Source organism: Bombina bombina, chromosome 4 (genome assembly GCF_027579735.1).
Source record: "Bombina bombina isolate aBomBom1 chromosome 4, aBomBom1.pri, whole genome shotgun sequence".
Taxonomy (NCBI): Eukaryota; Metazoa; Chordata; class Amphibia; order Anura; family Bombinatoridae; genus Bombina; species Bombina bombina.
In genome coordinates, this window is record NC_069502.1 from 158800728 (window position 1) to 158818597 (window position 17870).

A 17870-nucleotide genomic window follows, 5' to 3' on the forward strand; every position below is an offset into this window, starting at 1 on the left:
TGTGGAAAGCAGCTGGAAGCGATCCTGCTCGCTTCCAGCTGCTTTCCGGTTATTGCAGTGATGCCTCGATATCGAGGCATCCTGCAATAACCATTTTTAGCCATCCGGTGCAGAGAGAGCCACTCTGTGGCCCTCTCTGCACCGGACATTAACGGCTATGTTCGTTGGTGGGTGGGAGCCGGTGTGGGAGGTGGGTGGCGGCCATCGATGGCCTTTGTGATGCGGAGGGGGGCGGGATCGGGGGCGGGGACGACCGGGGGGGACGCGCACGGACGCGCGCACGTGCACGGGGAGGCCGGGCGGGCGCGTGCACGGGGAGGGAGCGGGTGGGAACCACTACGCTACAGAAAGTTTTTTCTTATAAGTGGGGATCAAAGGGGTTTATGTATTTATTTGTTGATCGGTTTGGCTGGGGGGATATTGGACTGTGGGGGGGAAGCTACACTACAGAAACAAATAAAAAAAAATAATAAAAAAAACATTTTTATTTGCAAACTGGGTACTGGCAGACAGCTGCCAGTACCCAAGATGGCCCCAATAAGGCAGAGGGGGAGGGTTAGGGAGCTATTTTGGGGGGATCAGGGAGGTTGGGGGCTAAGGGGGGGACCCTACATAGCAGCATATGTAAATATGCTAAAAAAAAAATATATTTTTTTTTTTTAATACCTTTTATTTTAGTACTGGCAGACTTTCTGCCAGTACTTAAGATGGCGGGGACAATTGTGGGGTGGGGGAGGGAAGAGAGCTGTTTGGGAGGGATCAGGGGGTGGGATGTGTCAGGTGGGAGTCTGATCTCTACACTAAAGCTAAAATTAACCCTGCAAGCTCCCTACAAACTACCTAATTAACCCCTTCACTGCTGGCCATAATACACATGTGATGCGCAGCAACATTTAGCGGCCTTATAATTACCAAAAAGCAACGCCAAAGCCACATATGTCTGCTATTTCTGAACAAAGGGGATCCCAGAGAAGCATTTAAAACCATGTGTGCCATAATTGCACAAGCTGTTTGTAAATAATTTTAGTGAGAAACCTAAAGTTTGAAAAAGTGAACAATTTTTTTTTATTTGATTGCTTTTGGCGGTGAAATGGTGGCATGAAATATACCAAAATGGGCCTAGATCAATACTTGGGGTTGTCTACTACACTACACTAGAGCTAAAATTAACCCTAGAAGCTCCCTACATGCTCCCTAATTAACCCATTCACTGCTGGGCATAATACACGTGTGGTGCGCAGTGGCATTTAGCAGCCTTCTAATTACCAAAAAGCAAAGCCAAAGCCATATATGTCTGCTATTTATGAACAAAGGGGATCCCAGAGAAGCATTTACAACCATTTATTCCATAATTTCATGAGTTGTTTGTAAATAATTTCAGTGAGAAACCTAAAGTTTGTGAAAAAATTTGTGAAAAAGTAAAAAAATTTTTTTATTTGATCGCATTCGGCGGTGAAATGGTGGCATGAAATATACCAAAATGGGCCTAGATCAATACTTTGGGATGTCTTCTAAAAAAAAATATATACATGTCAATGGATATTCAGGGATTCCTGAAAGATATTAGTGTCCCAATGTAACTAGCGCTAATTTTGAAAAAAAGTGGTTTGGAAATGGCAAAGTGCTACTTGTATTTATGGCCCTATAACTTGCAAAAAAAGCAAAGAACATGTAAACATTGGGTATTTCTAAACTCAGGACAAAATTTAGAAACTATTTAGCATGGGTGTTTTTTGGTGGTTGTAGATGTGTAACAGATTTTGGGGGTCAAAGTTAGAAAAAGTGTGTTTTTTTCCATTTTTTCCTCATATTTTATAATATTTTTTATAGTAAATTATAAGATATGATGAAAATAATGGTATATTTTGAAAGTCCATTTAATGGCGAGAAAAACGGTATATAATATGTGTGGGTACAGTAAATGAGTAAGAGGAAAATTACAGCTAAACACAAACACCGCAAAAATGTAAAAATAGCCTTGGTCCCAAACGGACAGAAAATGGAAAAGTGCTGTGGTCATTAAGGGGTTAACTATGCATTGTGCAGGGCTAACTTAGCTCTTCTTGCAAGAAGTTTGTCCCTTTATAATTAAAGTAAAAAGTCAATCCTAGCATTTTACAAATGCTAGGATTGACTATTGAAACAAATAAAGGGGACTTTCATTCATGAAGTATAAGATACTTCATGTAGAAAGCTCCTTTATTTGTTTCAATCAATCGCAGTTCTTAGCTGCAATGGCAGCTCACAGCTAAAGAATTTTTTGATAAGAGGTGACGTTTTCACCTCTTAGCCAATAGCCGTGAGGTAAATCCGGCTTGGCGCCCATGGGAGCCGGATTTACTGCACGGCTATTGGCTAAGAGGTGAAAACGTCACCTTTAAGCAAAAAAAATGTTTAGCTGTGGGCTGCTGTAGCAGTTAAGAATGGAGATCGATTAAAACAAATAAAGGAGCTTTCTACATGAAGTATCTTATACTTCATGAATGAAAGTGCCCTTTATTTGTTTCAATAGTCAATCCTAGCGTTTGTAGAATGCTAGGATTGACTTTCACTTTAATGAAAGATTTCAAATCACCTGCAATTCATCTCTTTGTGAATAGAGCCCTTAGTAATTACAGACCGATATTTGAAATATTATATTATTTAGCAGCGCACCTTGTACATTTCTATCACAATAACAGAAGATTTAAAGCTTTCACATTCATTGTATTGGCAACAGTTTGTCTTCTGTTATTTCTTTGTATCTTGTTTAATAGTATAATAAAGAATTCAGTGTTCAATGACTATACCAGAAAAAAAAAAACAATAAATCAATGCATGCTCATATTTTATAAAATATGAGACTAACAGGTCAAGAGATTATTAATGTTTACAATACTCTTAATATCATAAAACAGGTAAAAAAATGCCAATAAAATCTTTTGCAAGGGCATTTTGCCACACCCATATCCTCTTGCAATATTTTTTTTTTAAGTTGATTCACTAATGAGTAAAGACTACCATATTTATAATACGCATAAAAAGATGACAAAAGTCTAGTAAAAAAATCCAGAGAAAATGTAATCGTGAACCCTAAAAAACGTCTAAAAGGCTTTACTGTACATCAGCTGAAAAATGACTTATTAAACAAAGACATTTACTAAACAGAAATACAAATTAAAGATGCTGGAGGAATTAGCAGCTAATTTTCATTACTAGATTACCATCACTTAAAGGGACAGTCAACACTAAAATGGTTATTGTTAAAAAAAAGATAGATAAAGCCTTTACTACCCATTCCTCATCTTAACACAACCAACATCGTTCTATTAATATACTTTATAACCTTTAAACCTCTAAATGTCTGCCTGTTTCTAAGCCACTAAAGACAGCCTCTAATCACATGCTTTTTTATTAGCTTTTCACAACAAGACAAGACTAGTTCATGTGAGCCATATAGATAAAATTGTGCTCATGCTCGTGGGTTGTGCACAACACAGCACTAATTAGCTTAAATGCATGAAAATGGATAATACATAAAGTCATTTAAAATGGATAATACATAAAGTCATTTGATCAGGGGACTGTCAGAAGAGGATTAGATACAAGGTAATCACATAGGTAAAAAGTGTATCAATATAACCATGTGTTCTGTGCAAAGCTGGGGAATGGGTAATTAAGGGATTATCTATTATTTTTAAACAATAACAATTTTTAAGCTGGCTGTCCTTTTAAAGATATTATCCAGATTAGACCCGGTTTATTCATGAGATTTTCATATAAATGAACAATATCAGCAGTTCCTTTCATTGATGGGACAATACACTATAAAATGGTATCATGCATATGGAACCCCATTATTTAAACATGTTAGAAATATGTTTGAATCAAATAAATTGTTAACATAAAGGCTAACAGGAAGCGCAAGTCGGAGTGCAACTTGTCCATAGTGACTGGATGCCTTCTGGCTGTGAAAGGGATAGGATAATAAAAATGAAACACTTATGATTCAGGTATAGCATATGATTTTAAGACACTTTTAAATGAACTTATATTATCAAATGTACTTTGTATTTTTGGTATCCTTTGTTGAAAGCACATGTACTTAGCCTCAGCAGTAACTATGCACTACTGGTGATTGTTGACTGCACAGATTTGCTTCTTGTTACTGGCTCACTAGATGTATTGAGCAGGCTCCCACTAATGCATTGTTGCATTGGAGCTGACTTTAACTATGTGTTTAAACATACAGGGGGTTGATCGCAGTCATTTAGAAAAACATATCTAATGATTGTTAATAGAAAAATGCCATTAAACTCTATAGGAATTTTTGTAAATATATAATTTGATACGTTTTTTTCAAAATGATTGTGGTCAGCCCTCTTGTTAGAACATTTTATTATTGCACTTTTGCTTGCATAAAACATTTTAGAGCAATTTCTATTTTAACTTTTAAGTCCCTTTAAGAATAACTTTTTATATGTGGAGAGTGGCAAAAGAACAACAATAGTGCCCCTTTAACAGCTATCAGAGAAAGTTAGAAAGTGGAAATAAGAAGGGATCACCTGAGGAAACCGCATGGTTAACCCTGAGAAGCGCGTATCGTGATCCTGTTCTTAAACGGCTGATAAAACCCATCAACAAAGGATATATCTGGCCTTTTCACATACACCTTTGAGACCAATATGTGCACTGGGTAACTGCAATATACCCAGTAGGCGATATTTGCAATATTGTGTGCGCTTTAAATTGTTAGTACCTCTGCACCTGGGATCAATTTACGGGGTACATCTGTCATATTGCACTGCACTAGGAGTCACCTTTCTTATTTCCATTTTCTAGATTGTTGAATCTACCACAGATTCCAGGAGGAGTTGCCCTGACCTGTGCACAGTATACTGGGACACTGCTGAGTTCCCAGACCGTTTCCCTTGGCATTATCTTTGCCGTTTTACATTGTGAGTATTATTTTATCATTTGCACTCCCATAGAACAATCCATTGGCTACACTAGGAGGCGCCCTTTCTTTTCTTTATATCTTATCAGAGAAAGTTGCAACTTTTTGCCAAACATTGTGTTATCTTAGGCAGCCTATGGATCAGAACATATCTGAACAATGCTTTGAAAAGCAGTGGTATATAACATACTCCATCTGTATAAAAGATTTTCAACTATAATAGAGACTTGAGTAAGGGTTTCTAGGTCATGACTAATTTATTACAATGACCATAAGCCTTGGCATCATTTTTCAACCCATTGGTGCCCAATGATGCCATTGATAGCATGTGCGCTCAATACCCACAAAATATATATCTGCTTACAAAGGCCTAGGTATTCCCCAGTGCAGTTTCTGATTGGCTGTACACAGAAGCTACATTTATTAGGTAGAAAATGTGTGATGAAGGTTATTAGATTCAAAAGTTGTATCATTTGTCCAATCAGGAAAGGGAACATCTTTATGGTCCACTATGTGGTTCTTAACAAACAAAATTATGATATCTGATTTTGTTTTGTTGACTATCATTAGATACAGTTTTCTACAGGATTTTGATTAACCTTAAAGTTAGTATTCCATTTAAATTATGTTAATAAAAGACTTAAAGTGAATCACAATCATTTAGAAAAGTTTGATGTTTTTTCTACTAAATACACTAAGAAGGTCTTCTAGGAATTACTGTAGATAAATAATTTGATAAATGTTTCTAAATGTTTGTCATTGAACCCTTTGTCAGTTTTACAGATAAACATATAAAGAACTGATAACATGCATTTTCTATGATTGATTGGCTTAAAGTGTGTCAAACCAGAAATTATAATTCTATGTTCCAACTGTTCAAGTTGTGTAATATGACTCACTAATAAATGACTGCTGGTGTATTATGGAAATATTAATGCACAACCTATTTATAAGACAACTAAAAGCATTCATTTAGTATTATGCCATAAACTATTTACTGTTTGGGGAGTATGAACTATTTCTGGAACCAGAAAATACCGGTAATCACATTGCAGTCTATTAATTTTGAATGAGTAAAAAAAGAAACCATAGACTATTATCTGCTGTAGTTTTTTTCTTACTATCTGAAACATTATATTTCAAAATCTGTCAGGACATTCAGAAAGAAACTGATCAGAAAAGTGCTTTAGCATTTCATTTTAATAGTAAAGCTATAAATATGGATATTTTTACATTTGTTAAAAATAATTAAAATCTCTTGCAAATTAAATGTATGTGGCTTGAGAATTGCAAACACAAATGTCATAAAAACACAATAGTCAATAGTTTTACAGTTAAAATAGGTCAAATTATTAAAAAAAAAAAAAGCATCACGTTTCATAGTTTTGATTCTATTTTAATCACACTGAACTTTGTGTAACTCAGGAATTTAAAAACAAATTAAATGGATTTATGCTTACATTTTAACCTTTTTCGCTGGGTTTTCTGAAAGCATCCATTAATTCAGAATTTGTTACATGAAGATTAAAGAGAGTGTTTCAGAACATAGCAGTTATGTGTGACATAACATTGGCAAAATAACAAACAATTAATCTTATTGCCAAAAAACAGCAACGGATCAACACCCCAGTAAAATGGCACTTTGTCTTGTGCAGGATATATTTCAGGACAAATTTAGAAGAAATATATATATATATTCTTTTGATTTCTATTTTAATTTTGATGTTAAAAAAACATGAAGCAATTGTATTGTCCATGTGTTTTATGCTGTGCATAAAATATTGTGTAAGCCTAACAAATATGCCAGCAGATCAGGTGGATAGTTTTCTCTTCCAAGGGCAAATGGCACGTTTTTTTTTAATGGCTAACACATTCATTTATAACTCATTATATGTTCATCGACCTTTGTTTTACAGTGAACATAAAACTAGTGACTGTAATAAAACATATTTTATCCCATATAGGAAACAATGGCATGTTGTGCTTTTATAAAAATTGTTAGACAATCAGAAAGGGAATATAGGAAAAGGTTATCAACCTCTGTCATTTGTGCTATTAAGAAAATATTGTGTTCTATTACATGTGGGCCTAAATCAAAATCATAAAACAATTTTACTGCAGTAGAAAATACATAATGAAAAAGAAAACAATAAATAACACAGCAATCCAATCAAAGCCACACAGATTATGTGGTATGGGAGCAATAAAGGCAAAATTAATTTAATTGTATAAAAAAAATCGTTTCACAAAGCAAGGAAAAAAGTAAAGGAACTAAATAGGCAAATAGAGAAATCCAGTTTATTAGCCTCTGTGGTAAAACTATCATGGAGTAAAGCCATGAAAATAAAAATTTCAATTTGAAATTTTATTTAGCATGTTGCTAAATGTTCAATAAGAAGACATCAACACTACAGCCAACACACTGAAAATTAGTTGTTGCTTTTTTTATACCATGTTTTAGAAGCCAAATCAAAAAGTGGCTATGGTGTAATGCTGGTTCCAGGAATGTTGATATGATCCTTATAAAGGTGCATCTTAGCTTTGCAAGTCTGTTCTATTTATACATGTGGAATATCCCTAAACCACTATCAGTCTTTTGCTTCCACCATGGAGAGCTCTTTAAGGATTCTCAGTTTGCCACTAGCGTCCACCCGACGTTTTTCTCTTATTAGATCCTCCAGACTATGAAACCTTAACGTGTGTATGTTGTTCTCCTCTAGATGGAGCTTCAGGAAGTATTGCAGATTGCCAGATTGGACCTCCCCGCCAGCTTTGAATTCCCTGTTGCCAAATCTACACCAGGCAGCAAAGCTCTCAGAGTTTGTCCAGCAGATTTCATCGCTTTTTAAACCAAGGTGTCCACAGGCGTTTTGCAAGACAAGCTCTGAAGTCAGGGGTCGGTATCTGTACCAGCTATTAACCACCCTGCCCATGCACCCTACTCCAACATCGAATAAATTGTCCTTTCTGATCTCCCCTCGATGCAAATGTATGATTTGCCCCTGACCAACATATACTACCCAGTGAGGGGATGGAGGAGGTGGTTGGTCTGCTGCTGGGCAAATGAAGAGCAGTTCCAACAGGTCCCCAGGGTTGGAAAATGAAAGCAAGCCTTGCATGGGGTAGACATTCAAGTCTTGGCTGCCTCTGAGTTTGGAGAAAATACATTCCTGGCAGCTGAACGCTGAAAATTCAATCTCGTTTAGTACCAGATGTCCCTCTTCCTCTACTGGACTTGGGTCCCTTACAGTGTACTTCTCAGACTGGCCTCTCTCGTCCAGGTCCTCTTCTTCATCCGAGAAGAAATAAGCTACCCCAACCCTCAATTCGTCCTTCTCTATGCCAGAGGGGTCTCCAGTAGGCAGTTCACTGTAATTCAGGTGGGTGATGCGATCCAGTTGATTTCCCATCAATGACAGGACAGGATTAGGTCAGATGGGACGCCAGTTCTGCAAAGATTAACACAAAAAATAATAATATAAACATTAAGAAGGCATTCATCTAAAGAGAATCATCTCACCCATAATAAATAAACGAAGATCATATTTAAAAATACTGTTCATATTCCGTTACTAAAGTTCACATTTTAAGTATGACTCAATAGGACAATAAATAAAACGTATGTATTTTAGTGAGTACTAGCAGAGAACAATTAATACAGTGTATATATTCACCTCTTAGCTACCAGTAAAGGTTGAAGGCACTACGCAGTAATGCCTTGCTACTTTATTCCAGAGGCCAAACGGTTAACAAAGGACTCCTACTTTTCATCTATACCAAACAAACAAAGCAACTCCCCTTTCATTAAAAGCTAGAGGTGAAGTGTACAGACCTTGTCCAGCACATCACTGGTTCAGCGAGTGATTGTGCCTTTATATAAACAGTGCTATTTGAGACACAATCTTAAATTAACATTCCCTACTATAAATAATACAAGGTTGTCTAGATCTGTGCCACAGCATGCACAGCTGTATTCCTGTTGTTAGAACTTTTGTACAGTATCATATTAGAGATCAGCACACAAAGAAAATACTGCATATTACACTGATGTAGTTTTATACAACGATACTGCTTGCCCAGTAAATTCAGTGTTATAGATTTGTATAGAAACTCTGAACATAGTATTTTCTCTAAAAAAATACATTCTAAATAACGTTGCAATAATCCTTATGCTTTTTGGACATTTTAACCAAAATAAATCATGTATATTCATTCCAGTTCCTAAATATGATTATGATAAATAAAAATATTGAATACGTGGCTGTCCTTAATAAAAAGAGAATATCCAGTGAGGCTGCTGAACATGTTATAGACCTGTCAATACTGTCATGTCTATGTATACAGCATCACTAGACTTGTCACACAGTCCAATAATCAATTCCCAAAACAGATTAATTGTATTCTCCCTGTGAATCTATAAGCCTCAGGAGTGCAGATTACTAGTAGGGTAAATAGCAGAGCTATGGATTGTGCTTGAATAAAATTTATGTTAAAAAAAAATAGAAATACATTCCTACCGTTTGGATATGGTTGCAGGGATGGAAGAAAATGCCTAGAAATGCCTTGTTCTCGCCATGGGTGCAACTGCTGCAGCAGAGGTGTAGGGGCTGTCCCTGGCTGCAGCTTTCCAATCCTATTTAGTCACTAACTTACTCTCCTGCTGCTAAGCTTCACCTGCAATAGGAAGCAGCAACTGGGCTCCCAGCCCTTGTGAGTCTAACTACAATGAGCTGTGACTTTTTAGTCTACGCCCTACTCAGCCTTTATTGGCCACCAACAGCATATAGGTGGTAACCCACCTCTTACACGCCATCTGCCTGCTTCTCTGCTGTCACTCTCTGGGTAAGGGGAAGGACATCTTGCAAATCTCCCCACCTTGCTTTGATCCATAGTTTGTCTTGGGTAGCGTACACAAGGATTACTGACAAACCCATTAATCTGAGCCAGGTTTACATTCTGCACATTGCAGTTGTTTGCTGCGCTTTTTATAGAACATTAAAGACGCTGATAAACGTTTGTATACAGCTAACAGGGTAGGGCAATACATGCCTTGTGTTTTATTTATTGTGTTTAGAGTTCTCTGTATGCAGTGCTTACCTTCCCTTATATGTTTTATAATAACATTACACTCAACTGAAACAGAGTTACAGTCTTTACTCTTTGAAAGGAAAATACAATTGCTAAGTAAAAACAATGTTTCTGAACCGTGTTGCTTGTGGCAGAATATATTCAGCAGAAGGGTACATTTGTTTTAGAAACATACCAGTGGATACAGTAATCAGTTCATGTTTAGAAAGTAAAGTCGAATGAATGCAGAGGTTATTGTGAGACAGATTTATATCCTTGCATGTGATGTACTGTTAATTGTTTTAAATTGTGTCCTACATTTTATACAAATGAGTATTGAATATTGATAGAGGCAGAGTTTCTGCATAAAGACAGCTCTGTTAGTAAGTATCAACAGAAGACAATCAAATCTGGGGGTATAATTTGGCTAGAAAACTAATTAACAACTACTACATGTTATTAGCTTAATTTATTATTAATTTTCTTTTTAATCCACTGTATATACTGTTCTCCTTGCTCATCATATAAAGCTCTGGATATATAAACAAGATACTACCATGTAAATTAAGAACATCTAACATTTGTTTGTGGTATGATATGCTGTGTTAATAAATACAAGTGTATAGCATCCTCCAGAAACCCCCTTCCCCCATGATTTCAGTCTGCTCAATTAAGTGGCCTCAGCACTGTGCCAGCACCAACTCAAATGAGGGGCAATTACCTTCTATTACACCAGCTATTATATAATGCAGGCATGGTCATATAACTGCCTGTATTATACATGGAAATTCTTAATGGTCAGGCAAACCTATTTTTGGCAACTGCTGCTAAAAGTCAAAATTTACTCTAATGGCTGATCTAATTCCCCATTGCTTTTAACACTAACCACAAACACTGCCCCCCTTGTAAGTCGCTTTAACAGGCCAATAAACTCCAAAATGTAACAATGCATACATTATTTAAAGGAACATGAAACCCACATTTTTTTCTTTCGGGATTAAGAAAGAACATGCAATATTAACCAACTTTCTAATTTACTTCTATTATCTAATTTGCTTCATTCTCTTGCTATACTTTACTGAAAAGCATATCTAGATAGGCTCAGTAGCTGCTGATTGGTGGCTGCACATAGATGCCTTGTGTGATTGGCGCACCCATGTTCATTGCTATTTATTCAACAAAGGATATCTAAAGAATGAAGCAAATTAGATAATAGAAGTAAATTGGAATGTTGTTTAAAATTGTATTCTGTATCTGAATCATGAAAGAAAAAAATTGGGTTTAGTATCCCTTTAAATTTTCAAATGATCAAGAAGCAGAAAGCAGTGTTTGGTTTAAACAACAAAAAATTGTAATTATTTATCCACAAATGGCTTTATATAAAAAAATAAATACATGAACAATAAAATTACCATAAGACAAAAGAAAATACTTGTTTAAAAATACCTTTTTAATAAATTATTATTACTTAAAGGGACAGTCTAGTATAAATTAAACTTTCATTATTCATATAGGACTTTTAATTTTAATCAACTTTCCAATTTACTTTTGTCATCAAATTTGCTTCTTTCTCTTGGTATTCTTAGTTTAAACTAAACATAGGTAGGCTCATATGCTAATTTCTAAGCCTTTGAGGGCTGCCTCTTATCACAGGCTTTTTAAATCTCTTTTCAACACAAAGAGACAGAAAGTACACGTGGGCCATATAGATAACACTGTGTTCTGGCACGGGGGGTTATTTAAGATTTAGCACAAAACAATGCTAAATGCAAGTCAATAGATAATAAACAGTCACAGTCATGTGATCAGGGGGCTGGAAGAAGGTTCCTAGATGCAAGGTAATCACAGAGGTAAAAAGTATATTAATATAATTGTGTTGGTTATGCAAAACTGGGGAATGGGTAATAAAGGGATTATCTATCTTTTAAAACAATAACAATTCTATGGTAGACTGTCCCTTTAACTAAACTGAATCAGTGAAAACCACTTTACGTAAAGAGGAGAGTATAGGGCTTTTAAAGGGACATTACAGCCACATTTGGAATCCACATGGATGCATTTTAGTTTTAAATAGAAGCATTTTTGTAATATACATGTATTAGCAAAAATGCTTCTAATAAAACCTATAGCTGTTTCAAAAGTGTATTTAAGTATGCACTGTGCACAAGCATGTTAAAGTAAACGTAAACTTTGATGAATGAAAGCCCGGCTTCTAAAGATACTTTTAAAAACAGGGGCACTTTCATTCATCAAAGTTTAGAAAGCAGCCATTTTGATTAAAAACTTACCTCTCTTCTTTTCACAGCCGGAGCAGCTTCCCCCACCCGGAGTTCCTCTCTTCACACATCATCAATGACTAATCCATCTTCCTCCAATCACGGCTTTCCCCCCAGGGGAGTCATTGCCTGAGGCCATGCCGTGATTGGAGGAAGTCGGATTAGTCATTGCTGATGTGTGAAGAGAGGATCTGCGGGGCGGGGGAAGCTGCTCCGACTGTGAAAACTTTTAATGAATTCTGCAGTCTCAAAATTATTCATCCCCCTTCATGCAAACATCTTTAGTAATTAGTGTAGCACCCTTTTGCTGTTATGACCAGCTGCAAATGAGATGAATATCCAGATACCAGCTTCTGGCAGCATTCCTGAGGAATCATAGCCCATTCCTCATGAGCAATGGCCTCAAGTTCAATGAATCCATCTTGCCTTCCACACTCTGCAGGTTTCCAGTGCAAGAGGATGCAAATCAGCAAAGAGCATCACCAAGCCACCACCATGCTTAACTGTAGGCAGAGTTTTCTTTTCAGTGTATGCTTCATTCTTCTTCCTTCAAACATACCGCTGATCCATTGAGCCAAAAAGTTCCAGGTTTTTTCATTACTACACAGATCCGAATCCCAAAACTTCTGTGGCTTATTTATATGATTTTAGAGCCAACTTTTCTTGCGCTTTTGGGTCAGTAGTTGTGTATGTCTTGGAGTTCTGGCATGGAAACCTTCTGCATTCTGCGTTTAGTATGCGCCTTACTGTGCAAACTAAAACCTCAATCACCAGGTCTTGCTGCAGTTTTTTTGTAGTCACTCAATGGTTTTTCTCAACCTGCCTTCTCAGAAGACTGGTTGCAATCATTGATAGCTTCCTTTTTATGCCCTGTCCAGGTAGTGTAACCACTGTTCCTTTAAATTTGAACTTGCAAACTATGCTCCAGCGGTGTCTCTAGGAACATTCAGTGCCTTTGTTATATTGTTGTATCTTCGTCCTTGTTTGTGATGGGTGATTGTCACAAATATCTCAGGATTCAGCTGCTAAGGAGTTAACTTTGTGTAGCTTGCACTTAAAACAGTTATTTGTTTTCAAGAATAATTGTGTTTGTATTTTCTTTAAAGTGCCAGAACCCCCTAAATAGCCACCAAATGTTAGTGTTTATGCATTGAGTCATAAAGTCACTGAAGCTCTTAGTCATAGAGATACACAGGATAAAGTTTATGGCTTAAGCTGTCAATAGAATGCCTGATGCAAAACAGGCCCTTCATTGCAAAAACTGACCAGGTCACTGACAGGACATTGGTATATTATGTACATATGTGGGTTAAAACTGTTATAACCTAAAGGAAGGTAAATATGACAACCTATGGTATATTTGATATCAAACCGATTCTCCCAATAAAACTAAAAGGTTCTAAATATGTAAATATAGAAATTTCTTACCTAGCAGAAATTATACTGGATTGTATAATTTCAGGCAAGAAATTAGTCTATTGAAGGTCATAAAGACAAGGGGGTTTCTTAGCCCGCCCAGGAGGATGTGGTTAATCAACCTGATCTCTGAAAAGTAGGTTTAAGAATCTTATTTTTTAACAATAAAATTGTCATTCTTACAAGGGGAGCTGCTGTACAGAGTAAGGAGCCACCTTGTTCTGCCATTCCCCTGGCACAGATCTTGAAGACTAGGAAAGTATTCAATTCTGTTTTTCTCCTTTTTATTTTAAAAACACTGTTTGCGTGTGTAATTTTATTTGTAACAACTTTTTATTAATAATGCATTGTGCATAATATTTTTGGCATAATAAATAATTCCTTTATTAAGTTTGGCCTTTGTCTAATAATTGAACCACGTTACTGAAAGAGACTGGAATATTAGAACTGTATAATTTAGGTTATTTTCTGCTAAATTGTATTTCTAGAATTAATGTGTAAAGTCTGGGTTTTTCCTTAGGATTTTCCTTTTAATAAATTTTAAGTTGTGGCAGTATTAGAGCTATAGGATTGATAGTTTATTGTGGGTGGCATTAAAAGGGAGTGTTGGGCATTTCTCTTACGTCTAGTACAGATTAAGGGAGTGCGAATTAACTCTTGCACCCACTAAACTGAATCACAAACTTGCCTGGTGTGGCTAGATTGTGACCTATTGGGGGCAGAGAGGGGGGCTGATAACCCTTTCTGTGCCAAATAAGTGACTGGCGCAGGGTTGGATAACCTTGGTTCGTCACAAATTGGTGGCAGCGGTGGGATAATTTTTTTGTTATTGGATTTTAGTGCTTGTGGATTTGCTAGTGTGAAAATCCCGGTACTAAAAGAAATTGTTTCTTACAATTTCCAAAGGCTAAAACTCAGTGCATTATATAGTCACACATTGCAAACAGTCCCCTTCCCTATTCTCTGTTTTTCTTTTCTATTTTTACTATGGAGGCATATGAGCAGCGATCTAGAGAGGCACTTATACTCCTATGCCAGGAGCGGGATATTCCAATACGTTCAAAGAACAAAGATTTACTAATTCAAGCTCTTGTTGAATATGATAACAGCCAAATCACACCAGTTGAAGTCTCAGGAGAGATGTCTGCAGCTGTGGGCGGTGATTCATCAGGATCTGGGGATCCATTGGACTGTTATTTGCAAACTGTTCTTAAACATATGGGCTCAGTGGATGCAAGTTTGCGCATGGAACTGATTACAAAGTTTTATGAAAGACAGGCTGCTGAACGACAGGCGTCTCTGGCAGCTGAGAGAAAAGCCTGCTGAAAGACAGGCTGCTGAATGACAGGCGGAGAGTATCAGCTACAGCTTGCACGGTTGGAGAGAGGGATGGTCTCACCTGTTGTTAGTGAACCTAGAGACACCCCTGCTCCCAGAGTGCGTGCAGAGAATTTTCCAACCCTGGAGAAAGATGGAGATGTGGATGTATTCCTGCATAGCTTTGAGAAAGTATGCAGACAGTTCCAGTTGCCAAGGGAGCAGTGAGCCAAGTACTTTACCCCTGGCCTGAAAGGTCCTGCACTGGAGGCATTTGCTGAACTACCCCCAGAGTTTGATCAGGACTATGATTCCATTAAAGCTGCACTGCAGAGGAGATACAATCTTACTCCTGAAGTTTACCGAAAGAAATTCCGTTCTCTGCAGAAAGGTTTGTCAGAGAGCTATATTACAGCTGTTGGGAACTTGATGACAGCCTTTAAACAGTGGGTCAGAGGATTAAAAGTTGCCACTATGGAGGAGCTGGAAGATTTGATGGTGAAGGAGCAATTTATGCAGCTGTGCCCAGCCGGCGTTCAAGAATGGGTTTTAGATCGGAAGCCCATAACAGCATTGTAAGCTGGTGAGCTGGCTGATTTTTACACAGCTAACAGGTCTCCAGAGAATGGGAGGAAATCCTTTTCTAAGGGGGGATCCACCTGTAAAGGAGCTGCTGCACGACCCCCCTTCACAAAGCCTGCTGTGCCTTTATCCAGTGTGTCTGCTCCCTCTGGGAAAGGAGGGGCGAGTGCTGCGTCTGGGCAGGGGGATACCCGCAGATGTTTTGTTTGCAACAAAGTGGGCCAAATCAGCTCCACTTGCCCAGAGAGGATTAACTTGGGGCAATCAGCTGGAGGGAGCAATCCCTCAGAAGTACCAGCATCTGTTTTGTTTGTTACCTGTCCAGAGGAAAACAACCATGAGAACTTGCAACCTGTGACTGTTGGAGATAAGGTAACCCTAGGGCTAAGGGACACAGGTGCAGAAGTGACTATGGTGCATCCAAAGCTAGTGAACTCTGAGAACATTATCCCTGGAAAGACTCTAGCAGTTAAAGGGATTGGGGGAATGAAACTTGCAGTGCCTATGGCACGTGTATATCTTGATTGGGGAGTGGGGAGAGGTTTAAGAAATGTGGGGGTATCTGAAAATATTCCTAATGATGTCTTACTGGGTACTGATTTGGGTAGATTGTTATCTCTCTATGTGCCTGACAATTCTACATGTGACCTAGTGACATTAGTTGCAGACCCTTATGTGGAAAGGGCTGTGTGTAACAATGCTCAGAGACATTATGACCAGGAGGGAGGACAGAGTGCATGTGTGCGCAGGGCTGTGCCTGAACTGGGGGTGTCTGTGCTGAGAGGTGAAGCTGTACAAGGAAATACTGACTGGGGAGAACGACAGGCAGACGGTGTGTGTCTTCCTGTACTTAAACCAGCAGTATCGGCAGAATTGCCATTAGCTGTACAGGGTGAGACTGATGGGGGAGAAAGGCAGATAGACTGTGTGGGTCTGTCTGTGCCTGAACTTAGTTTACCTGTACAGGGAGAAGCTGTTTGTGAGAGAAGGCAGATGAGGGGTGCGTGTCTGCCTGTGATTGAATCAGTGGATTCTATGGAAGGAGGTGAGATTGACGGGGGAGAGAATGACTGGGTGACTGGGCCGCTGGATGATGTGTGCCAGTCTCTGCCAGGGACAATTCTGTACCCTGTGAAAAGACACAATAGTTGGGATAAATGGCAGAAGGAAGATGTGTGCTTGTCTGCACCAGTGTCAAAAGGATCCCAGATTCTGTGTGATTATGCAAAGTGGCAGACTGACTGTGAGAGAGAGCAGGGGGGCAAACTAGCCCACTCTATGACAGAAGCAGCAAAGCCACAGATTTCAGAGTGTGTGGGGGAGGAGGGTACAGGATACTCTTTGAGAGACCCCCATAGTGAGTGTGAAAGATTGTGGGTGACAGAGACCCCAGTAACCTCAGCTGTGACCTATAAACAGACTGCACAGGCTAGGGGACAGAGACTGACACAGACTGCAGGCACAGGGGGGGAGGAGTACAGAGAGTTATACTCCAGTGGGAGGGCAAGAGCCTATGGTAGTTAAGCAGCAACTGACAGCACACAATGTGTTTAGAGAGCACACCATAGGTAGCAAGACACTAGGTTTCACAGGCACCTCTGTAACAGGGGATGATGTGTTATTCATGGATAAGATGCAAACCTTATTGGGGAGGTACCTACAAAACCCAGAGATGCCATATTTGCACAAAAACAGTTGCAGGAGTTTACTGCCAGAGAGGGAGTGTGTGAGATGGTCCATAATCTTCTTGTACTCACGCCCATGAGATAGAACAAACTAGAGGCTGCATGGGAGGGGCCCTGCAATATATTCAATCGGTTGGGTAGAGCAACTAGTGTGTCACTTTTAAAAGGAGGGTATCCTGCTGCCAAAACTGCTAGGTGCAATCTGTCTGGCAACAGTGTTCCCACCGCAAGGGGAAGCTCCTTTTGATACGCATCGGGAGTGGCTCGTAGCCACCCCCTTTTGCGTCTCTTATTGGGGGAGGTGTCACAAATATCTCAGGATTCAGCTGCTAAGGAGTTAACTTTGTGTAGCTTGCACTCAAAACCGTTATTTTTTTTCAAGAAGAATTGTGTTTGTATGTTCTTTGAAGTGCCAGAACCCCCTAAATAGCCACCAAATGTTAGTGTGTATGCATTGAGTCATAAAGTCACTGAAGCTCTTAGTCACAGAGATACACAGGATAAAGTTTATGGCTTAAGCTGTCAATAGAATGCCTGATGCAAAACAGGCCCTTCATTGCAAAAACTGACCAGGTCACTGACAGGACATTG

General features: G+C 38.4%; 1 protein-coding gene across 1 annotated transcript; it reads right to left on the reverse strand.

Moving 5' to 3' along the window:
* Positions 1-6118: 6118 nt before the first annotated feature.
* On the reverse strand, positions 6119-9628 carry LRATD1 (LRAT domain containing 1). Its single transcript, XM_053708940.1, has 2 exons — positions 9454-9628; positions 6119-8385 (listed from the first exon to the last, which is right to left on the reverse strand). The coding sequence occupies exon 2, from the start codon at positions 8344-8346 to the stop codon at positions 7525-7527; it is 822 nt and encodes a 273-aa protein (XP_053564915.1). The 5' UTR covers positions 8347-8385; positions 9454-9628; the 3' UTR covers positions 6119-7524.
* Positions 9629-17870: the final 8242 nt, after the last annotated feature.